At 39.1% G+C, this 25,224-nt stretch overlaps 1 protein-coding gene across 1 annotated transcript in view; it reads right to left on the bottom strand.

Annotated features, from left to right (window-relative positions):
• KCNB2 (potassium voltage-gated channel subfamily B member 2) overlaps positions 1-25,224 on the bottom strand; it is a 189,774-nt gene that overhangs the window by 148,988 nt on the left and 15,562 nt on the right. Inside the window, exon 2 of the mRNA XM_057426203.1 lies at positions 24,276-24,960. Coding sequence (XP_057282186.1) covers positions 24,276-24,854 — 579 coding nt within the window. The 5' untranslated portion in view covers positions 24,855-24,960. The remainder of the gene's footprint in view (positions 1-24,275; positions 24,961-25,224) is intronic.

Genomic DNA, 25,224 nt, shown 5'->3' with positions numbered 1-25,224 from the left:
CAGCACACTGCAGCTCTGATTTAGCTCCTGCTAGTCACACTTCCAGGTGTCCAGCTACTCAATAGATAACGAAATGCTGCCAGGTGTAACAATTCTTGATAGATTTTCTGATTTTTCTGAACTTCCGTTGACAAGTTCTGCTTCACTACACTGACAGTTTTTATTAAAGCAAGATCAGAGCCCAGAGCCTTTGCAATCTACCGGTGGCAAACTGTACGGGTGGGGGTGAGGCAATAGCAGCTCTCAGTAAATAACTCCAGCTCTCAGTAAATTAGTCATGTGGATTTGCCAATGACAATTTTCAGTTCTAGCCCTCAGACCTGTCTTTCCATGGCAGCTTTGCATATTGCAGCATATAGTGTACTATCTCTGCTTCCTACAGTAGGCTGTAAATTGAGAGAGGCAGGAAGTAAATACCTAACACAAACCCAGCATCAATGTTACTTTGTTTGGATGCTACCTCACTGCACTCAGCTGCAGTGTGTCCTTCCAGAACTGAGCTTTTACAGTGAGCTCATGTTATAAAAACAGGTGCAAGGCAATACTAAAGAGTAATGGAAAACATTGTCATTTCCTTCAGATGCCTATCATCTCCCATCAAGTTGAAAAATTTAAGTACTTTCACACTTACCTGAGATGTCTGTCTGTAAATCTGGTATCTTATGCTCCAGATCTATCATAAACATGCTGGTTTGGATTGTGGCACAAGTCCATGGTGATTAAGACATTCCTTGAACAGTCTTAAGAGTAACTCATGAGCCTATCGAAAACTTCCTGCTCTTTTCATTTGCTCCAACTTCCTGCTAAATTCTTAAGAGAGTGTTCAACAGATACAAGAAAGTTTTCAGAAATTCCCAAGAGGCTGGATCATGGAAGGAAAAGCAACTCTTATCCCAGAAAGCGTATGAACAGAAACCACTCATCTAAAAGCCAGGGTACAGCAAGACTTCATTATGAAGTCAGTTTTGGATTAGGAAAGCCTTAGTTTCTCCTTATTGTTATTTCTCCATTATCTTTCAATCTATATAAAGCTAGAGTAGACTAGATACAGTAGTTCTTTTGGTTTTCCATGAAATTATTAACTAAGTAGGCAAGACAACAATTGTGCATCATTTCTACACACATATACAGTCATGTGTGTTCATCTTTGTGCATGGGTAAGTATATGTATATATGCTCATGACAATAGAATTTCAGTAAAAGTAATAAGGCAAGCCCTGCAGGGCTAATTAGTTTTGCATAAAACCTTGGCAGAATGTTCCCATTTCCTCACATTTAAGAGTTTGGAGTTGAATTGGCTTCATTTCTGTTCAAGTCAAAATCTAGCTTAAGTGTTTGCAGCCGCAGTGGGAATGTCAGCCCACTGTGAAGAGTATTTCTCTGATTCAGTGCCTTGAACCTATCTTTTACTGTGGAGCTGGTGCAAGGTCAGAACAACTTGCTTGAGTTCAGTAGCCAGTCCTTATCTAGTCAGAACAGCCATGAATAAGACAATTTGCAAAATGTAGTAATTTGTAGGTTTTGTATAGAATTAGAAAAAGATACAATTTCTGGGAATTTTCTGCTGTCAAACCAATTGCCATTCCTTCCTTCTGTCAGATGTCCTTCGATCTTTGTCCACCATTCTGCTACGTCCCTTACTTTTTTCCTCAGGTAGATGTTAACATGAGAAGCAGACCAAGGTTTTCTAGTTGGAGTAGAACTGTTTCTTCCACATCTTACACTGTAAGTTCAATATATAGCACGTGTTAAATCCTGAGAATAAATCTGATCTAAATGGTCTCACGGCTAATAAAATACAGTTATAGCAATGTAATTCACTTGAGAAAAACAGAGCACTCTTTGTCCCTATGTTGGTCAACAGAAACAGTAATAGAAAAGTTTATGCAGCCTAGCAAATTATTCTCACAGCAGAAGACATATTTAGAGACTCTGAGTAAAAATGAGCACATATGCTTTTATTCCTGGAAGCATGACATCCACAATATTGGCAGTTTGGGACCCAGTGTAACAGACTCTTAAGCAGTTTCCACCCTTCTGGAGTACCAGATTAATTCTCCACAGATGAGTAAAATGTAAATATGAAACACTTGGCTCCATCTCAAAGCAGTCAAAAGTGATTTGCTGACTATCCCACCTGCATTTCAGCAACCTCTAGGCTACCTTATTATTCCTGTCAGCAAACTCTTAGATGGCCAATGCCAAAAGGTTCCGCTCCCTTCCCAGCAATGCAGCAAGTGCTAGTGAGATACTCGCACAAAGTGAAACTGACATCCAAAATATTCAACTAAACACAGCAATTCAATTTCAGATTCTGTGTCACTGAATCAAAGGCAACTATCTGAGGGGATGAAGGACCTGGGTGTACTCTTGAAGTATTTAAAGTGCTACTTCAACTGTCGCAAGTTTTGAGAACAACCCTAATCAGCAACAACGTTGTGCAGGTGTGCTGCTTACATGGTGTATGTGCAATGTTAACTTTTGAGTAGCAACTGATGAGAAGAAAATTGTATTTTCTTCATTTAAATTGCTAATCCATGCTTTGATCTATAAAAATGCCTTATTAGCCACTTCATTTCCTAAGCTGATCATACAACATGAAGCTTGGATATTACACTCCTGATACAAATGAACTGCTGCAAAAATGACCAGACTATAATGTCACCAGTCTTACACCAGTCTTACCAGAGACCATACATATATATATAAAGATGCATTTCAGCATTTTTCCCCTTAGGCATAATGTACATTATGACATTGTCACAATGAATCCGTTCTAATTTTCCCAATAGTGTGATAAAACTTTTGGACTTATTTTCTGTTTCTGTGCCTATAAAGACCACTTAACAGCACTACTCTCCTGTTTAGAATTGATCATGTTGAAATATGTTTCAAATGTTTCAACATGTAAAGGCAGATGAATTATGAAATCTATCACATCTATATGAAACTATCAACAGAACCAAGCTGAGCGAGATTTTGAGGATCTAGAAAAAAAGGTGGTTTAATGTTTGGTTATTTTACAGAAGGTGGCTCATGAGACAAAAAAAGCGCTGTGTCTCATCTCTGTTTCACCAAACCAATCATTGAACTCAAATGAATTTTCAGAGATGACTTGCAGACATGACAAAGGACAAGGCGTAATGGGTTCAAACTTAAAACAGGGGAAGTTCAGATTAGATATAAGGAAGAAGTTCCTTACTGTGGGATGGTAAGGCACTGCCACAGGATGCCCAAATAAGTGGTAAATGCTCCATCCCTGGCGGTGTTCAAGGCCAGGTTGGACAGAGCCTTGGATGGCATGGTTTAATGTGAGGTGTCCCTGCTCATGGCAGGGGGATTGGAACTAGATGATCGTAAGGTCCTTTCCAACCCAAACCATTCCATGATTCTATGATTTAGGTACATGTTTAAGTTCCAGTCAAACAATATGTACAAAATATAATCCACAAGTAACATAATGTGATGAACAAGATAGTCCCTACTTATTCTGTAGACAATGTGATAATTAGTTTTAATATTAGCTGTCATGGTTTCAACGACACCAACTACAGCAGTTTCTAAGAGTGGTATGCTGTATGCAAGTCACAAAATTTATTGCTTTGTTGGTATAATGCAAAGAGCAGCTCTTGGGAAGGGACATGCCTTTGTGTGACTAGCTGCAAACTTCTGCAGAAGGTAAGAACAGTCTAAAATTAAAAAAAAAAACAAACACAACCAACCAAAAACCAACTAGGCATAAATATTTCTTTTTCTGTCATCCAATACCTGGCTCTGCTTCTGTGGAACACAGTTTGCTGCTGTGCACTTAAGTAAGCCATTGATGATGGATATCTATTGAGACAAATTTAACTCGCATTTATTTCAGCTCAAACTGAAGATGCTGTTTGCAAAGAATCCTCAAAGCTTTGAGCCAAATCTAGCTCTTTCCTACCAGTATTTTGGAAAAGCTTCAGCTTCCATCCACTCAGAAGATGGGAGAAGGTATGCAGACAACTGACCTGAGAAAACTGAGACGTGTCTTGAATTAATATGGTGAATGTGGAGCAGGACAACAAAACCTGGTTTGGTTTTTTTTTCCCTTTTTCCTACCTCTCATGAAGCCAGGCATGCTGCCGTTAATCTTTTGAGAGCTGCATTTCGTGATGCAGCACCAGAAGAGAACTTAGTAAGTCCTTACCCATGTCACACACGCAGGTGCTCTGCCCGAGGTCCATTCTGCTGAACCAAGGTGCCTCCCTGAGCCTTAAATTCCTTATGCATCGAGTGGAGAAGGACACGTTACCTCAAGCTGCTCTCAGTCGGACTGAGCTCCTGTTTTCCCCGACTATGGGATGGAGCTAGAGACATCCAGACTCCTCAGACTGGGTGCTGGAGGCAGAAGGGATAAATACTTGGCTCTCTTGAAGTGGGATTGAGTCTGGAAAGCCCGTTCAGCTCCAAGGAATATGACTATACAGAGGAAGGCTGAATTCAATCTTAGGCTGCTGCAGATTTTGTATTTAGCAATGTTGCAGAGTAATCCAACTAACCCAACATTTTCTAAAATGCATGGAATGCTTGAAAATTAAAGCTCAGTACCTAAATGATTTAGACACCTCAGTAAAATTCAATTAAAGTAAGAGTGCAGCATGAGTTTAGATGGTTTACCTCTTCCTGTTCCATTCTTTACACTTTTTTACAAATGAAAAAAATGAACTTTGGAAGAAACACTGCTTCCCCAGACTGGTATTTCATCAGCAACTGAAAATGCTGGAGTAACAGGAATTCAGCTACTACACACTTAAGGGAGAATATTAAAAGCCTTGGGATTTATGTCAAAAACATTTCTGAAGGAACTGCTTATGTTTTCTCTTCCTCTCCGTAAGTGCTGCAAACTGCTGATAAGGATTATATCTGAATACATACATATACATATATATACATATGTTTAAAAAGACAACTTATGGTTTGAAAGCTGGACCCAATAAGAACACACAGCTGACTGTGGCTTTTCTCTTGGGCTGTGGTTCTGGGACCACTAGTGAGATGCAGCGCAGGGTGGTAGTGGTTAAGTCATGCACCTCAGCAGCACTGCTGCAGAACTGAGGCTGTGTTACTCCTCTATTTCTGGGCTCTCTGTAGGAAACCTCTCGTGCGTGCTATAGCTCTTTTGTCTCCCGAAATTATATGTAAGATCTCACTGAGGGTTTTTCTGGCTTTATACAATGTCTCTAGGCATTGTGCGATTGTAAAATATTGGTGAATGGATAGGGATAACTCCCTATCACATGACCTGATGACACCTGAAATGCTCTTTTTGTCTCCCTTTTATTTGCACAGGTTTTTAGACTATAGAGCCAGACACCATATCATTTTCACTCACACAGATCACCTTATTTCCTATTGTTAGAGAAACCAAACCACCACATACTGTGTCAAGTGACATTTCTTAAATGCCTTAAGATATAGAAAAAAAAAGTTCTTTTATGTTTTAGATTAATACCTTGACTTCCGTTTCATTTCACTGCACCACATATTTATGTCTACCGGATAATATCTATTCCCTTACTAACCCCTCTTAAAAATCTTTACACAGGGACTAAAATTTGCTCCAAAGACATTTGATTCTAAAGGACAAACAATTGAGAGGTTGTTTTTTGTTAGCAGATTTACTAATCACATACTGCCTTCACTAGCTGAGCATATCATGAAGTCCTCTAACAACTGCCATATTTCAGTCTGTCGAGACTCCTGGAATGGAATTTTTATGACATCAGTGGCAAGCAAGAAAATCTGAAACACAAGACTCCAGATACAAAAAATACGAGCTCCACTTACGGTATTTCAAATGTCGCCATATTTTTATTCATGGGATTTATTCTAGTCCAAATCCAGTACAAAAATCACAAATTTTATGGATTAAATCATTTTGAAAAATGTGGAGTGTGCCTCCTGGTACAGGGAGCGAGAGGGGAAATTACTGGGCTGTAGTATCTCTGTAGTCTTGAACTTGTTCTCTATGGTTGTCAACTTTTATCCATCTGTCTGAGAAACTGCAGCAAGGGAAGCAAAGGGGTAATTGCCTTCCAAACGAATCTTGGGTTTTATCTAATCCCTAAAGAAGTCAGCATCCATAGGGCAGAAGGAGTGTTCCTGTACAGTATGACAAGCACGGCTTCCACATCAGCCTAGCCTGAAAGCAGACCTGACATAAGATGCTCCCTAACATGTGTGTGCTCCATATTTGCTTTCCACACAGACTGTTATGATTAATGAGGGCTCATTTCTTTGCTATTTGCCAATGATTCACGCTAGCATTCGAAAACCACTCTCCTTTAATTCCCAATGCAAACATTTTATGACCCTGAGAAAGCCTAGTAGCTAAATGCTTTCAAGCCATAAAAGAAAAAAACCTTGAAAACACAACAGAAAGATCAAAACCTGGCTTTACCAAAGAAAAACAACACTACCTCATGTAGAGTCAATGATTTTAGCAGAGATGCTAACCAGCTGTCAGGGAGCAGCGCAGTGTTGTCTTCCACATTGCTGGAGAAGGGCCCCAGCTGTGCTTTGTGACTTGACCTCCTAATAAGGGGAGCTGCTGTGACTTGGAAGGGAGGGTGCAGGCGTTTCCCTTTATAACTCCATTTCTGCTAATTAACTTCACCTCTGAGCTGTGCAGGGTTACTGCTTCCCCTTCAGGAGCAGAGTGACAAAAAGCACCTACACTCGCACCTCGTTTGATCAACTGTTTGGGTTTGAACAGCACAAGGACACAGACTGACTGAATAAACTCAAGAAGCCAAAATAGCACTGTTAACCAGAAACAAGCAAACAAACATAAAACTGAGCTCAGCGGCTGTGTGACCTTGAAATGTCCAAAACATGCTCAGCAACGCCCTCTTGCTCAGAAAACTCTTAGTGCGCTGCACAGCGGTATGTGAAAAAGGAAGATGAGTTTTTCCTCAGCAAAATAAGAGAAAATGTCATGCCAGACATTTTGTCATGCCAGAGAAGAGCAATGACTCACCTAGCTCTTCATCACACATCTGAAAGTGCCCAGTACCAGGGAAAAAGTATAAAAGAGAACAGCTCAGGAAGAGATTTTCCTTGGTTTGTACTCCCAACCTCAGCAGCCCATGGCTGTGGTCTTCTAGAGCTAGAGGTTAAGCCCACCTAGTTGCCTGCAGCTCCATTTCAGGCATCCTTCCTTGTGCTTATTCTGTTTTACTTGTTTGGACATGAGTTCCAATTTCAGAAGTTTTATTTATTTGCAATAAAACTTTTTTGATTAGCTGTTTTACTATGCCAGTCTGTAGAATTAATCCATTTTTTTTTAATAAATGCTAATATAATTGCACCAGTTTTGGTGGTGTTTGTTCTTATTTTTCCTATCATATTTGCTCTTTTCAAGTCGATTCCAGTGAATTTCCCCAGCTTTGTGGAATCCTTTATTTTTAATATTAAGTATTTCCATAGTGGGTCTTTTTTATTTTTGATTTTTAAATCACAACTAATTTCCAAGCAATAACCTAATTTTTAATAGCTTTTTTATGGTTATATTTTGAAACATACAATTATGAGGTCTAAACATCTGCTTTTTATAGCACATCTTATCATGTGCTTTTTTGCCTTTGCAGGCTTTTTGTTTTCCTTCAGCTTTTCACAATCCCTGTCCTCACCCAGATGAGGCAGCAGGTAATACAGCTGTTGGATTTCCTTCTTTGTGTTTATACCTGGGATTCTGGATTCTTCTTGACAGTGTGAACTCCTCACTCCTAATGTATAGGAACGTTTGTCCAATAGTGGGACTGTCTGCATTCATAGATACTTTGTAGATTGATATTATAGGTTGATGGCTAATTTGGCTATTTAGCTCATTTCCTAAAATAAAACTAGGCATTTCACTCCAATTGCCTTATATTTTTAGAGTTATATAATTTACATAGCACCTTAGTATATATTGATCTGTCTATTTTCACCTATATCTGGCTCAATTAGGACTTTGCCAGTACTGGGTTTTTTTATTGATCTTTGTCCTATTTTTAATTAAGGAACAGGGCTTTTTTTAGCTTTCTGCCTAGTGATGACTTTGTGTGCTTCCTCACCTGCCATATTTTTCCTACTTTTTCTTTGGAAAAAAAAAAAAAAAAACAACCAACAAACCAACCTGTAATGTATTCAGTTCACTTGACTGTGATACAGAGAAATTACTAAATGCAGTGTTAGGTGAAGACTATCCAAGCTTACCTACTGCATCAGTTCTGTTTATCAGGATGCTCAGCTTATCCTTTTTCTGAGTCATGCAACAGTGAGAAACTGGATCAAAGTGAAGTGAAACTATAAGTTAACTCCATTCACAGAAGATTCCTACATATTGTCTAGGAAAATGGAAGCTCCAGAAGCCCAGCTGGCATGTTCTAACAGCACCAACTACTTCAACCACATCCTTCTCAACTCCACTGCTGCACCCATGTGTCTTCCCTCCCTGCTGCCCCTCACCTGCTCAGCCTATGAGCTCTCTCAGATCCATGTGGTGTACGCAGTGATTCTCTACTGGCTGCTGCAGCACTACTGTAGTGAAGATTAATTGTGACCACGAGCCACAGTGGAAAGGAAACAAATATCCTGTCCAGATTGCAGTTGCAGGGTAGGTATGACAAATTATTTACTGTTCTGACTGTCATAATTGTTGTCCTGATTCAATTTGCAACAGCTTTTGTACTTCCCTTGTCCAACTGCAATAAACTTTGTTTCTTCTGTTTTACAACTCATTAAACAAAAAAAATGGAGGATGCAAATCCAATACAATGGAACTTCATTCTGAAATCCAGTATCACTGAGCATGCTGGTCTATCCATGATGCGCAGCAACACTGAGGCTGTGCCTGTGCGTCCAAATTAGTAAGCACTGCTTTCACCAAGGTGAATTATTAACATAAGGGTATCACCAAAGGGTGATGCAGCAATTCAGCTGCCAGTTCTAGGGTAGACCAGCTCACATTAGCTCAAGACTTTTTGCCCTGCAACCCATTTTAGAATCTGGAGGAAGCTGACTGCACTGATTATAAATTCAGCTTGTCCAAATATACTGGAAGAGTAGGCAGGTTGCAGCATCTCAGAGGAGATGCTTCACATCTGCTTACCGAGCAAAAGGAATTTTTGAGCCAAAAGACCAGGAAGGAATTAAGAATCAATAACTATGGATAAATTTCTAAAGTAAAAAAATTTGGATACAGCTGAAGACTTTCTTACTCTTTTATCTCTGCTATTAGCGTTTATTTTTATTTTCCCACTCACAGAGTCTTTTTATTGACTTTAAATTAAATATTAATTCACTTTACAAGCTACACTGTAGAAATCTGATCAAAGACAAATGGTTACTACGATAAGTAGCAGTTAAATTTCCTAAATACAGAGTAATCTATAAATTTTGTTTTGAACATCAGCATTGAACTAAACCTAAACATGTCAAAAGACCTTGGGATCCACTGACATGTATACCATTACAAAGATATACCCACAAAATATTGGCTGAAATAGCTTATTTCCCATTAAAAGGAATAGAAACAGGACATCTGAGTCCCTTGGGCTTTTAAGCTTGAAAATTTCTATCAGCATTATTAAATAAGAACATTATTTAATTAGTAACTATAAGGGAGGATAACCTCTGCCTGCCTTAAGTCTAAAATATGTAAGACAGGTTTCCACAGAGAGAAAAGAAGGTCCAGATGTAGGGGGCTGTGTAGAACAGGAAAGATTTGGATCCAGTTTCCTGTTTTGTCATGGACTTTCTGTGTGACCTTAAATTAGCACCAGTGTACCTCAGGTCCACATTTGTACAAAGGGCTTCTCTGCTGCGTCAAACGACTGTGAATCTCAAATCACTCAACATTACAAGGCACTCAGTACTAAATCAATGACATTAGGGACAGATGAGAACATACATCTACTTGTCTGCATTTAATTTGTAAGCGAGGCCTATTAACTTTACTCTCCAAATACTATAAAATGTTCATGCTTTCTTTAATAGATGTGTTTTCACTCCAGAGGTAAGCTTCTACCACTAATTCTTTACTAGGAGTAACATACAACAACAATCACTGACAATATGATACTAAATTTTTTCTCAAGCACAAGATATAGTGCTCTCTGGGGTATTTTGATTTGGGAACTGTGAGGTGACATGCTTATGAGACTTAACGCAGCTGCAAAGCACCTCGCTTTGCACGATAACTGTCATATTCACATGCCTAACATGTATGCACCAGCTGTCAGTAAACATGAGGGAACAGCTGTCTCCTGCTTAGTTTAAAATTCTGTCCTACACAGTTGGAGAAAACACTGCTTTGCTTTCACAGAAGGAATAATCTCACTCACAAGTAGGTTAGTCATCAGACCTCTCTTTTAGTAGATGGCTGTCACTGTGCTGAAGTTCTGTGCTATGAATTAAGACCTCGCAAACTGAGGAACCTTTGTATGAAATCATAGGGCCAACTAGCATTTCTTTTTGACCAAAATCTGATAGTAGAAACAAAAAGTTATGTGAGATATCAAGATAAGAGTTTTTCAGAAGAATTTAGGTATATTGCTGTGGTTTTCAGGGTCCAAACCGTACTTCGTACTAGGACTTCAGCACATTTAGATACTTGGTGACTATTTTTCTGTTACTCCCTACCTTGTCCATAGCTGTCTTTTCTACTGTTCTCTTCCAGCCTTAAGTATCTTACCTGGTGACTTAGACTACCTATTCCATTTTTAATTTGACTCTTATCATATGAAATAGTGTCAGCTCTACAGGTCAAATATTAGATTACTTACACAAGTATGCAAACATAGTTGTCTAAAGTGCATGTGTTATTCCAGCCATCACGCTTCTTCCTTCTGACACAGGTTTCCTTCCTTTGACACATGACAAGCCAGCCAGAGCACTGACACCCTGCTCTGTCCCCAAGGCAGCTTGTCTCCAAAGCATTCTGCAGCTCAGCAGCCCCAGGAAGCAAACCCTCATCCATAGGCCTCAACTTTCCCAATGCTTTGCTGTGGTAAGGCTCCATGCAACTGAAGCTGCAGTGCAGAGGCTGAGCTCTCATCACCAAGCCCATTAGCCCAGAGGGATTCCTACAGTCAAAGGACTATAGTGGAGATATACCCTATTGTGCAAAAGAAACAGCATTCCCTGGCTTACCTGCAGCTACAGATTTTGCATGTAAGGGGAAGAACAGACTGCTTTTACTGTTCAGACACAACCTGGCTCAGTGTTCTGTCGCTTCATTTTGATCTACTGTCTCGCTCCCATTTTTCTAGAGTACTGTAAATCTCCTTTAACAGCAACTGTGTTTCAAAATAGCACCCTTAAGCCTAGGAAATCTACCTTATCTGCGACAACTCACCCAACAATGAATGCCAATATATTTGACATCACTGTATAAATTTATCAGGGGTTTTCATCCACTGAGAAATGTATCTTCTTTTTTTCTTACACACAAGATCAATGTTATGGCAGTGTACACCAGAGTCAAACAGTGTTTGTCTTTCTGCTATAAACATCTCAAGATACTTAGGTATCCCACTGAAGGGAAGGTTTCACCTCAGAGAGGTTTTAAAACAACAGTTATGGTAATAATAAAAAAATAAACATTTAAGAAAAAATAGTAAAAATATTGCGAGATTCTTCTATATAGAGCTTAAGAAAACAGAAAGACAGCACTGTGGTTTTTCTTTTCTGCCCGAATCCTTTCTGATTGATGAATGACTCCTTTCATGCATGTATAATAGGGAAAAGAAGACTGTATTTATACAGGCATGGGAAATAAAAAGTGGAAATACAGTTAAAAACCTCCATCCTTCTGAGTTTTACTTGTGTACCTCTGTGCAGGTTCACTGGCATTTCTGTGTCTGTAAGTGCTACTTGCCTATGCCAAGCAGTAGAGGACATGCAGGAGAGAACTGCTTCTTCCATCCATGGTCACCCAGTTAGAACAAGAACAATTACCATGTGTACTCCTCTTGGTAAATTGATCTGTCAAAGGCATCCCCCAGTTAGTGTATGCCTTTGAAGCACTGCTCCTCCAGACAGTTCACCCTAATTCCTGAGAGAAAACACTCCTTTTCACTGGAATATGGGGAAAGATTCAGAGCTTTTGAAGGTTTTCTTCCCATCCTCCCTTCTGAAGAGGGAGGGGGCAAAGGCATCAAACTAATTTGCAGTTGTGCCTCCTTTTCACAGTGGCACGGGCTCTCTCACAGCTTGCACACCGACTTTCAGCTTGACTTCACATGCAGAAGACATCTGTGCCTGCCCTTTGCAGCTGCACCGTGCCTTTCCAGAGAAGCCCTTGGGGAGGATGCCTCAGTGAAAGACTGGCAGCAATAAAACCCTGCTAGCAACTGCGCCCTGTTAACTACTCTGTCACACACAGGCTCCTTCTCAGGAGCACAGGCTTAGCTAAGGGTTGGGTTTTGGTTTTAAATCAAATTATGGAGAAAACAGGTGATGTTGGAGTTATAAATGCTGAAGTTACATTAACATGAATGCAGTATTGCTGAAATGTGTCAGATACAGAGAGTCAGTGCAGTAATGATTATTTCCAAGATTAGGCTTGTGCTTTCAATTTCATACCTGCCTAAACTGCAAAAAAGAGTACTATCAAATGATGATGAAAATCAGTCTGAGAGGCAAGGACACCTGTGAGGCAGACACACCAGCTCTCTTCAGAGAAAACTCATTTGCTTTCAGAGATGTATTTCAGAAGAGCTTGTTCTCCATGCAGGCATTACTAACACCAGTGACACAATACTGTAATAAGACTTGTCCAACCATCCCGTCACTTCTGGCATTAACTAAGAATGCTTCCTAAAGAACACATCTAACCCTCATTGTTTTCTCTCATCAAACAGATAATTCTTCAGTCCAAGATTTCTCATCTCTGTTAGCTACTCTAATTAAAAAGACTCTTCAGCGTACTTATTTCATCCCAAATTACACATACAAGTCCATATCAAACTGCACTTGTCCTTCCTGAATTCAACAGACTGAAGAAGCTGCTGAAAAGCTAAGAGGAACTATTCACCATTTCACTGTTACTGCAGCACCTATAGTATTTTGGGGTTAATTTTCCATATGTAGTTTAGAATGAAATCTGCACACACCAACCTCAGCATTAGATAGCAGAATATGTCAACTTAAAATTCAAATTGCAATAAACTAGGTTCACTGAAGCATGTACAAAGATTGATCTGAGGGTCAAATTCTGGCTAGCAAAAGTACTAATGAAATACAGCATTTATCACAGGAAACTAAATGCAACTAGTAATTAGGAAATTGCACCTATCTGTATGTCTGTGATACTGGACTGAATTTTCCCACTCAAAATGGCCAAACAGAACCATGACAAATGTAAATGATTTAACCACTCGCTCCTCTCTCTCTCTCTCCATTCCCCCTCTGATTAAAATGTCTTTTATAATGAACCTCACTCAAGCGTGAAAACACAGCATCCTTTTGTCTTCAACTTCCAGCCTTCATGTATCCTTTATTGAAGTATGAGAACACCAATCTAGATTTCTAATCCCGTCTGGAGAAGCATTCTCTTTCTTCCCAACACACAGGCTGCTCATCAAGGTGATCCACAGGGCATTCAGCCTCATGGCTTACTCTCTGGACCTCAGCTAAACACCGTCAAATATAGCAAATTGCATTGCACAGACCTGCAGTTAGGTAACAGACTGTAAAATGACATAGAAAATGTTGAATCATAAGATGAAAACAAAAATGCTGACCATATGCAGGTCATGGGCCAAAGGAAAGGTATGAGAAGCCACCTGTGCTTAGTGTGAAGGGTTATTAAATGTTCTGCCAGGACACAGGGGAAAACAGTAGAAAGATCTCAAAACTACTCCAGGCTTTTGGTCCTCATTTTGGATTCATGAGCATGGCCTACCCACCCCTACCTAGAGCTTTTAAGTGTGTTTCCAACCATTTGAATTGGAGATGCAGAAGTGGCTAGTTATAATTCCTGCCACAGTATTGTAAGTGCTTACCATTTCTGCAATTACCTTAGGCACTGTCAGACTAGACTGTACCATGCTGGCCTGAAGTACAGAAGAGGCTTCTGATCAGGTAATTCCTGAATTTACGGTCTCAGCTCTAAATTATGTCTAAGTCACTTGTCCCTCCTCCTTCAATTCTAAAGAATTCTGTAAGGTTCAGTCAAACAGGCCTGGCCTCATACCTGTGTACTCTTTTTCATATTAGATGTTTTGCCTTTTTGGGCTAAATGCTGGTAGGAATGGTCTAAAGTGCTTTGAAGTCAATATGTTTCAACAGGGGCATTAACCAAGTTTTTCTGTGCTATAATGTCACAAAATGTATTTGCATGCACGCACACACAGAACACAGACCAAGATACTTTCGTAACTTTTTTTTCAAGTGGCATTTAACCCCACAAAGGAATTTGTATCAATATATTTAAAAGATAATATATGAAAATATAAAGACTTTGTGCAAATAACAGAAATGGAAATGAGTTCCCAGTTCTTCTCAGAACAAGCCTGTAACACTTCTAGATGATCTTGCAGCCTGCAAAACCTTAACTACTTTAATTTAGCAATATCGACTGTTCCCCAGAAAAACCTCCCCCAAAGCCAAACACAATGGTGGAGGCATCAGTAAAGCAGAAAAGACAGATCACCCAAGGAGCCTTCAGTAAGCAATCCAAAAGGAGATTACAGTGCTGGGGAAAGAAACTGTGTGAACAGGAGTTTGCAAACCAAACTTGATGCCATTGTGGTCTGTCACAGAAACCTGACTGACTGAAGAAGTACAAAAACCAGCACTATCTCGGGAGTTCACCAGAAATTCCATGCAATACATTAAATCAAAGCAAGCTGGACTGCTCCAAAACAAGCCAGCAGCCACACCTTCCAATGGGGCATTTTGCAGGTGGCCAGTGACACCTGAAACTGTCACTGCCACTTGGCTGTCCTTGGGATAGAGCTGGCATGCGCCATACCTGGGCTATTTAAAGCAATGTCTAACCCTTGTGGTTACATCAGGAGGAACCCAATGAAAGATGAGTGAAGACACTGAGCTTTGGGTAACAAATGCTCCCTGGCGTTCTGTGTTGAACCTCGTTACTGCCTGGAGAGAAAAGATTTCCCTTTAAGAGCTGTTTTCTGAAGAAACCTTGCTCTTTAGGACTTTCATTTAACTTGCCTTTTAGAGGCTAGAACAGAAAAACACAGATAATCCTAGAAGGCTTTTTTATTACTCCAGTGAAGTGCCAGTGTTTAGGCAGGAGCTTAGAAGAACACAATACCATCTCCCATAAACTGCAGGCATAAAAGGTTCTCAGATGGGAATGAACCTGAGTCTCAGAGAACTCAGACTTCAGGTTTGCATCCTGTGCTCTGGCTCTTGCCTTTCCCTATATTTTAAAAGAAATCCTCTATGAATATTTATAACAAGTGGCTACAAGACGACTTGAAAATTCAGCAAACATGAATCAAGCAGTTTGTAGGCACTTAAGTACTGAGACAAAACCAATGTTCTGATTGCTTGCACCATCTCACACTTCTCATTCCTCAATATTGTGTTAAAAAAAAGGCTCAGCTGTCAATATTACATATACTTACACATAGGATATACATGACTAGAAGCTCCAATAACCCCATACAGACTTTTTGGAAGTAAGAACTACTTTGTTAATATGTAGACTTAATGATCACGATCACAGTGCCTAAGTGCGCTTTTCAAAGACAACTTGCCTCTTTCTATTGTTGCTCAAAAACACTTGAAGACCTGTCTCAGTTATGGTATGTGGAGTACAGGTATTCCCTCACTCATAATTCCGTAACATTCATGTGGAAAGGATACCGTGTACTTAATCAAACAACTTCGAATGTAGGGTGTTGTCTGGGTCCCAGCTTCTACAAATCAAGTACATTTAAATGGATATACACTTCCATATCCCCACCTGAAAACCCAGCCTTATTGCATGCATCCCCGAAGACAGAGTTGCCAAGGCATGTAAAGAGCAGACTGTGGTGGCCTCATAAAAAGACTCTACTGGGATACTTTTTTGATCTCAAAGTCACTTTGAAACAGCTGTGCCAGTGTCACATGCTTGTTTTCAGTATTCCCTCAAAGGACCTGGGGTTCAGTGCTACGCGTCAAATTTTCACATATCTTCATCAGATAGAAAACTCATGAGTCTGCCATATGTTATAATAAACACCATGGGTTTGTTGTTTTTTTTTTCTGAAATAAGTAACACGCAGAAATCTGTTTAGCTTCCTGGACACTTGGGAGCAGTTTTTGCTGTTCTACATATGGCAACAAAATCAGAGACTCAAACAGAAAGGCCGGTTTGTGGGTTATCATATAGATTAGTTTTGCTCTCAGCTTTACAAAAGCAAGATGAAGCCTGTTCACCCAGCCAGTCAGGGCAGTCCTGTGCTTCCAACAGATCTGGTCTGGATAATCCTTCAAATAACATCACCTTAACATCATTTAATTTATTAGTGCATGTCCCTGACATTGATTGTTTCCAAATATCCTACATGAGAGAAGACAATGCACTGGCAGCTGCTTCTGAAAACACGGAACGGAAATGCAACATTTTTAGGACATATGATCTGCCTCTGGGTGAAGGGAAAGGCATAATACCCTGGTCTGTCCACTCAGGCATGACACAACTTAAGTGACATGTCACAGCTGAAAATCCAGCTTGCGAGATGCCTCTGACGTTACTGAGGGGCATGCTGTAATGCACAAAACATTACCACCCTAACCAGAAATACCACAGTACATGTTTTAAACGGTATATGCAACTGATGCTGCTCTATACTGAACTGGTGGTAACAGCTATTAAAAAAGGGACATGAGCAGCTGTAAAAAAAGGAGTCATTGTAGAGTTAAATTGTTCTCCTAACTTAAGAAGGACACATGCAACTGTGGTAAATCAAAGTAATGCTTGCTATTTATTGTGGCAAAGGACAGCTATTCTTACACAGATTGTACCTGCTGGTAATGCACTGTAATCTCATATATTCTAAATCCTAGCACATTTCTATGTGCAAGAGGTACTGTGTGATTCTGTGAATGGTGTCACAAGTGCAGGCACACTCTAGTCTTTACTTTGAAACTTGTTTTGCAAAAAAAAAAAAAACAATTATATATTCTTTCCAGATATGGAGAATCAATTTCCCCATTTTTAAAATAATTATTCTTGCTTTTTTCCCCCTTTAGCAAGATTCATCATGAATCCTCTTTAATTTTCCTTAATGTATCCATAAAACCAGAGTCAGCAAAGCCCCTTCTGACAGCTCCAGGAAAGAAATATCTCTTCCTGCTGTTCATGCAGTGAATGGGATATTCCTTGGCCAGTGCTTGAAGCCAGCGATAGATTGCCTGAATATAAGTCATGGTATCTTTGCCACTGGCACTGCTTCCAAAATTTCAGCATCTGATTTCCTGATAATTAAGTGTAAATAATAAGCAGGTCAGTTCAAAAGACATTTTGCTCATCTTATTCCGATAGAAATTTTTAGTAATTTCTTTTAGTAAGTTTACAGCGAGACCTTTCAGACAGCACATCACAGATAATTTCTCAGGGCTGGAGTGAACCTGTAGGTAACTGAGGTATAAAACATCCCCAGAACAAGACAGATTGTAGCTCCATTCTCATAATACTTAGGCTGACCAAACATGCTGAATCATGAGTTACATGATACTTCAAGTAAGAAGCATAGAAAAGGTAAATAATCTTTTAATGACCAACTTAGCAGTAAGCATACACAAGCTCTTAAATTCAATTAACTACTGCCAGTCTACTGTGTTCCTTGATATAATATCTATTGAAAAAACAATATATTCATTTCTCTTTCAAGACATTAAAACACTTTAGTTATTAAATATACATGACTAGGATCAAACATAATCTCTTTGTTTTACAGTTACATTGACTGACTTTCTTGTTTGGCACAAAAAATAACTTCATCTTAAAAGCAAAGAATGGTAATAAGTGTCCTGCCCAGAAACAAAAGTTAGATGAAGACAGGCATTTATTACCACTGACCATCCTCTGTGCTTTACCATAACTTAGTTTCAGCACACAAACGTCTTTAAAGTATTGGAAATGATGATGCAAACTATAACATTCCTGGTAGTACATTCAGATGAATGCTCATAACAGGATTCTTCAAAAAAGTCAGTTGAAACCAGAGGCCAAACAGAAGTTCAACCCACACATCAGCTAGAAAACACCACTCATCTTCAATGATTGTTATCATGCTCTGAGGTGTATTACGTACAATACAACAAATATTAAATAGTACAAAAGTTATTCCTCATACTTTAAAAAGAGTCAGTCTTAATTCTCAGTCATCTTCATCCTTGGTCTACAGTTAGATGAGAAGGCACATAGAATATAAGCTTTTGCAGAGAGAAATATTGACAAAGGATGGCACACAATATGTAAACCTAAACTGAGAAGAGAATATACGTCTTTTGTTCATATAAAAAAGAATGAAAATACAACAAAAAGTATTTATTTCACTTGGTCACTTGAATACTCCAAGTGCAAACATTCAGCTGTTGACAGACACTTTTCTTATGTGGTAGCTCTCCTTTGCAATGCAACCAACCAGCCAAAAGTCCTTCTAAAGTTGTCTGAACCTGTGATGTGACCTTTAATCCAAGAACCAGCAGTGTATCATTAAGGTTCACCCTGAATGAACACTGTGTGACAATCTAGGAGATAATTTATAAGTACTTGCAAAGGAATACTGAAATGGCAGGGGGGTTGGAACTAGATGATCTTTAAGGTTCAAGGGCAGGTTGGACAGAGCCTTGGGTGACATGGTTTAGTGTGAGTTGTCCCTGCCCATGGCAGGGGGACTGGAACTAGATGATCTTAAGGTCCTTTCCAACCCTAACTATTCTATGATTCTATGGTTCTTTCCAAACCAAACCATTCTGATTCTGTGATACTGCTCTGAAGTGCTGACTCTGCCAATTTGCACTTACCCGAACATGACTCTTATGCTGCTCTACAAATTCTAAAGAGACAGAAGCATCAGTGTGAATTATAAATAAAACAGATTTACAGAAAATAAGAATCAGGAACCTAATGAACAATCGGCATGCCTCTCTTCTCAAGTCATTGTAGCAAGCCTAGCCATAATGCACCTGGTAGCTAGGTAAGTATCAGTGGCCTGAATCTCTTCTTTCATGTTGCCTTTTTTTTTTCTTTCCTTTTTTTTTTTTTTCTTTTTCCTTACCAAAGGATGTTTTTTCACCGAGGGTATTAGTTACTGAATGCAGCACACCAACTACACAATTTCCAGTCAGGCTTGGGGTAATTATACCTTCTGTAATCCACAGTCCACAGCTGATAAATTAGTGTGCTTTTCACAAAGGAGGAATACTCATGTCACAGTCAGTAATGCAAAGCAAAAAACCCAGGAAACAAATCATAAGAAAAAAGTATTCAACAAAATAATACAAGGACAAATGAGCCATGCAGTGAAACAAACAGAATTAAGAGAGAACACTTTCAATCCCATCAGGCTTCATGTAACTTTAAAGAAAGCAAACCCCATGCTGCAAAGCCACAAAGGCCAATATTTTACACTTCTGTGTACGTGCATCAACAGGGGTTTGCAAAAATCAAGGACAGAGTGTGACTGACTAGTAATTTTTTTAATGACTTAACTAACTTACACTACCTTTTGTGCTTGAGCAGGTAATAGTCACACTGAGGTTTAAGGAAACACTTCATGTGAGAAAGAATGCCTTGCACAAGAAAGACCTGTAGAATCAATCCCAAGCTATTACATTCTAGTTTTAGCCAAAGCCCAACCTTTGATATGAAATACCAAATGGAAAATCTGAGTTACAGTTATTGATAACATTACCATAAGGTACTTAAAACACTCTTGTAGATTAAAGGTGGTTGTGTCATTATCCAGTATCTTTAGGCACACATAGGCTCTCCATTTCTTCTAGATAATTCCACTTACTTCTGACTTCATTCACGCTGTATATACAGTAAATCATCTGCATTAGAAACATTCCATATTTATTTAGTATTTAATCTAAGTAAGTTTTAGTAATATAAAACAAGCGTGAGAAAAGAACCAAGCTCTTGTATTCTCTAAACAAGATTGAAAGGAAGAGCTCATGCATTAACACTTTGAAAGAAACACTAAATTTATGGTTTTATTTGATTGACAGTCATTCCAAAGTCAGGCCCCTCTGATTTTAAGTGCACTGCACAGAACAGTATAGCACAGATGTAGTTAAATAGGCATCAGCTTAGCTAGGTTCATCCTTAATATCCCAATTCAGCAGGGTGCTGAGTCAATTCACATCCACTCAAATCAATGCTCATTCTGCTATACGCTGAGGACTTTCACACTACTGATAAGTTAGTCAGATCTGCTGCTGTTCTAAGGGAGCTGTTACAGGTCCAGCAACTTCAATTGGAAAACCAAATGATGACTTTTTTACTTCCCAGAAGGTGAAAGACAAGACTTTTCTGGAGAAAAACAGATGTACCATCACCCTGCTCTGGAGAAGATCTATTCTGCTTCAGACCTCTTTGGAATAAAGTTTCAAAGTATTTTTTTGTTCTGGTTTAGCTTCACTGTGCATTAGTAAAATAACGTTTTTAAAGGGTAGCTTTCACAAAATAGTGGTTACACAGTAAGTATAAATAAATGCCTGGCTGAAAGGCTCAGATATTACTGTGAATTAAATAATGCCATACTCCTGCAACACTCTGTGGACTGGTGACCAGGCTTTGGGACTTTTCTGAGATGCAGAATATTTGTCTGACTGAGATGAGGCCGCATATCTGCACATACTAAAAGTAAAAAAAAAATTCATTGTAAAGTATGCCTGTATTGTGCAACAGTACTTGACCATAATATTCCTTTTTTACTAGGCAACTATAATTTCTTGCCATACATCCTTATTTCTCTCTTCTATTTATTGTCACAGTTATTTTACAATTATTTATGATAAAATACCTGCTGCTTATACACTCTCACCTTGTTATGTCACCTTGCTGTGAGTGAAGTCAATGGCGAACCTTTGTTGACCTTGAAAGGAGCAGGATTTGTCCTAAAATGCCTAATCCAAAGTGGACTCGCCCTTAATTCAGTAAGCTTTGAATCAGACCTAGAAGGGATCTTAGTAGAATCGAGGAGTGACAAGACATAGCCACATATCAAAACCACATCCGAGCATTTATCTCACATTCCTAATCTTTTATATGAAAGGGATTAAAAACAAGCTGTTTCCATCAACCGCTACACAAGATATGAATGATTGAACAGACATCTGCAGGATAGCTATGCATATTGACATAGTCGCTTTCTATGGAAGTTTGAAATGGAGCGAACGTTTGAATTTGAAACTTCATAGTAATATTTCCTCAATTTGTTTTCAAGTACCCTTTGTCAAAATTCCACCATCCTTTCTAGTCCAACAGCAGAGAGATAGTTCTGCCTCTTGTTTCAGGACAAACTAGCAACTCACCACATAATGGAACAAAAGGTAAGAAATCTGAAAGTGATATTATCCAAACACTTCAGTTAAAACCTTGCCACACAGCCTAATACAGTCTGTGATGGCTCCAGACTCTTTGGAAGTACATGCAACTGATTCTAGCATATCTTGTTTTACATGCAGCTCTGCTTGTTTGCTTATGTTCTCCAAGTCTGAATGCACTGAGACAGTTTTTTGCTGTCTCTTATACCATTCAGCCAAGTTTCTACAGATGTTCTTGAGATGCCGTGGATGTATCTGACTATAATTTTGGCTCAAACATATATTTACTGACTGAGGGTCACTAAAAAGAGAAACCAGGTACATGTAATATGGTGATTTCCAGCTGTCGAATCACAGAAACCACATCAAATGGCATCAATTTAGACAGGAGACAATTGAAACAATGAAAATCACTGTAACATGTATAAAAATGCAATGTGAAACTCCCCGTAGCAAGAATACATAAAACTATAACATGCAATCAAACCAGCAGACAAGAAAAATGGGAAATAAAAAGGTAAAAAGTAAGCATTTAGATATCTTGGGAAATGAAAGAAATGGCCACTTTCATCTGCAAACCCTGGGGAGAAATCTGGCCTCAATGGCCAAAGGGGGATTTTCTTAAAAGCTCAGAGTTGGCCTAACTCCTTTCAATGACGGGGCACTGTTAAGTCATGAGAAGAGTTTGGTCAATGGCAAGCACTCATGCAAGTTTAACTGTGCTATATTTATACATTTATCCACAAAAAAAAAAAAAAAAAAAGAAAGAATGAATGAATGAATGTGAGTCACAGGCAAAGAACCTAAGAACCAGTATTTCAGTTTTGCCCTTTTCATCTGGTCTGTCTTACTGTGTTGACTACTAGCTAGTCTTAGGGAAACACTAATTAAGCATGTATCTCAAGCCCTCTAGGTAATTGGCTTCTTTTCTATGGTAAAAAAAAAAACAAACAAGAGATAAAAGATACCACAAGCTAACACTTGAGTTTTCTCTCCCCTCAAATCTGCCTGCCAGGTATAGTGTGGGAGGTAACTGAGGCAGCGCCTACAGCAGGGATATCTCCCAGCTCACCCACAGCACGTCCCAGCCACATGGCTCCACAAGGAGTTCCTCCCGCATCCAGGAGGAGGAGAGGTCTGTTAGAGACCACATCACTGATGTTTTAAGTTGTGCAGGACTGAGAAGCTGGTCCCTGACTCCTGCAGGCTGTGTTGCAGCTGTGTCACAGCAGTGCTGGGGCTGCTGATGGATGCTAGCTTGTACCAGAGGATCACGGTGTGTGACACGGCCTCCCTGAACCCTTTTTGGCACAACTTACGCCCATCTGCTTTCCCTCTGCTCCTTCTCCTGGAGAGGAACATATGGCCCAGAATATGTATCTCAGAAGCAGAAAATGTATTCATATAGTTTTTAAAATATTCTGAATACCTTCTTTTCTTTTTTCTCCTATAAGCTTTTATTCCAGTTCTGAACCTCATATCCTCGCATGACAAATATTTTTTTTACAAAAGTCCTTGTTTAAACAGCAGCCCACAATGAAAAATATAGAATTAATAAAAAAAAAGTGTATTTCACCTTGATTACAGAAGTTGCTATTGCAAGAGAAATCTTTGCCAGGATTCTGTTTTTTGTCCATTCCACCATGTTATTTTAATACTTACCTAAGTCCAAGAGGGTTGCATCCAAGAACAAATCAACAACAGAAGAAAATAATGCCACAGTTAAGCTTAACAACAAACATTTTCACTTTCAGTGGTTCAAACTGGAAACATACTTCCACAATTTACTTCACATTAAATAGTACATCACATCACAAATACAACAATGAAGTTCCTCAAGAAGCAAGAAAATCTTTCTTTTAAATAGCAGTACCAACATCTATGTGTGCAGTCCTGTGTCCCTAACAACGGTAAACTGCTCCACTGCATGAGTAAGACTTTTGCCAGCTTGCCTGTTTGAAGATAGCAATATTGGAACTAGGCTTCATTAGAATGTTTCCTCATTTCTGCCTGAAGTTATGCAAATTCTACATATATATATATGTATGCATGTATGTTTGTACATATATATGTATGTTTATAATAGATATTTTTATATACGTATACATTCATACATGTATATAAATACTATATATATTTATGTGTATACATGCTTTTGTATTTTAGTAATTTTTTACAGAGCACTCCAATTCTTGATTGTAAACATACAGTATAAGAGAAAACATACTGCTGTTCTTGCCCAGTGTAAAAAAACATGCCAGACAGCAGCTGTTGACACTACTGTCTGATAACCTATCCAGCACACCTTAGAAGAAACTGGTACCAAACCTAAGCAATGCCTGTAATATGACAAGTAGCAATACTGAACCACATAGGTCTCATAACCAAATGCTTTTTTTTTTTTTAACAAAAAAGTAGATAGTTTCCTTTAGCTGTATTTTCATCAAAGCATTTAATATACAGTCCATTAACAATCACACAGATGTTTCTGTCATAAGACAGCAAAAGTAAAGTGTAGCAGTTGCCTAAAATCAACTGAAGTCAGCAGGGCTCCTTCTGCAGATTTCAGTGGGTTTTAGGACAGATTTGGGTGTATTCACTTGCTGTTACGTAGACTTTTAGATTCCTCTTTTCTCGAATTATATTAGTGAAAGTTGTTGAATCCTCCATGTCAGATACATGGCTCACAAAACCATTTTCTACTGTCTTTGCATTAAGCCTACTGTTTATCCTACCTTTGCTGCCACAGATGAGTTGGGTTTCTCCAGCAAGTCCCAGAGCTTCTTCCTCTTCTCTGGGCAGCAGGTATTATCAAACTCTTCCCCTTCTCTCTCCCTCATTGTTTCGGCCTCTCTCCTCAGCTCCTCATTCATCTGCTCTTTCTTTTGATGGTACCTTGCCTGGCAGCAAGATTCTAAATATATCTCATCAATCCCCCAGTAATCAAGCTCCTGGCCAAAAGAAAGAGCACACATTTCTTCCATCATATGTAGTTTTCCTGTCCTGTAGAAATTCAAAATGGAAGTGAAAGCCCCTGGGTGTCGATCAAAAAAATATTCATTTTCATTTAGATTATAGTCATCACATACTTCTAGCAGAGATTCGTGAGTATTGCAGTCTCTGAGCTTTCCTAATCGTGTCCTTGGAAGTCTGTCCAAAGTCCTCCACAGCACTTCATGGTTGAGCCCACCAACGTTTATTTTAACTCTCCGCGAGCAGGCTTTGCTCCTAATGATCTCCACTGGTTCTGGAGGCAGAGAAAGGGTGGACCTTGAAGACTTTTTGTTGATCCCAGGTGGGGCCTTCTCAGCCATTCTGAAAAAGGTGCAGTTGTGACACCAGAGTCTTTAGGAGAATGAGCTTGAAGACTACAAGTATTTGGGCAGAGTCCTCTTCAGACAGACAGCTCCATCCCTGAAGCTAAAAAAGACAAAGAATCAGAATGTACAATATATTCCCCAATCTCTGTCTCTCTCCTTCCAGGCTTTCATATGCAGATGAAAATTTAATGATGGTAATTTGCTCTCTGTATAGTGAGACTCTTTTGTGGTACTATACAGAACCGCTGGAACAACTGGAACAGTTAAGAGCACTATGTTTAAGCAAAGGAAAAAATTCACTGGCATTTCCGCATTCATAAAAAATCAACCGTGACAGTTTGTACAGAGATCTTGTTCTTTTGTT

The sequence above is a fragment of the Pezoporus wallicus genome, unplaced genomic scaffold (assembly GCF_028554395.1).
Source record: "Pezoporus wallicus isolate ANWC-B61680 ecotype Strahan unplaced genomic scaffold, APGP_CSIRO_Pwel_v1 contig_4131, whole genome shotgun sequence".
Classification (NCBI taxonomy): domain Eukaryota; kingdom Metazoa; phylum Chordata; class Aves; order Psittaciformes; family Psittacidae; genus Pezoporus; species Pezoporus wallicus.
This window is presented reverse-complemented; position numbering and strand designations above follow the sequence as displayed.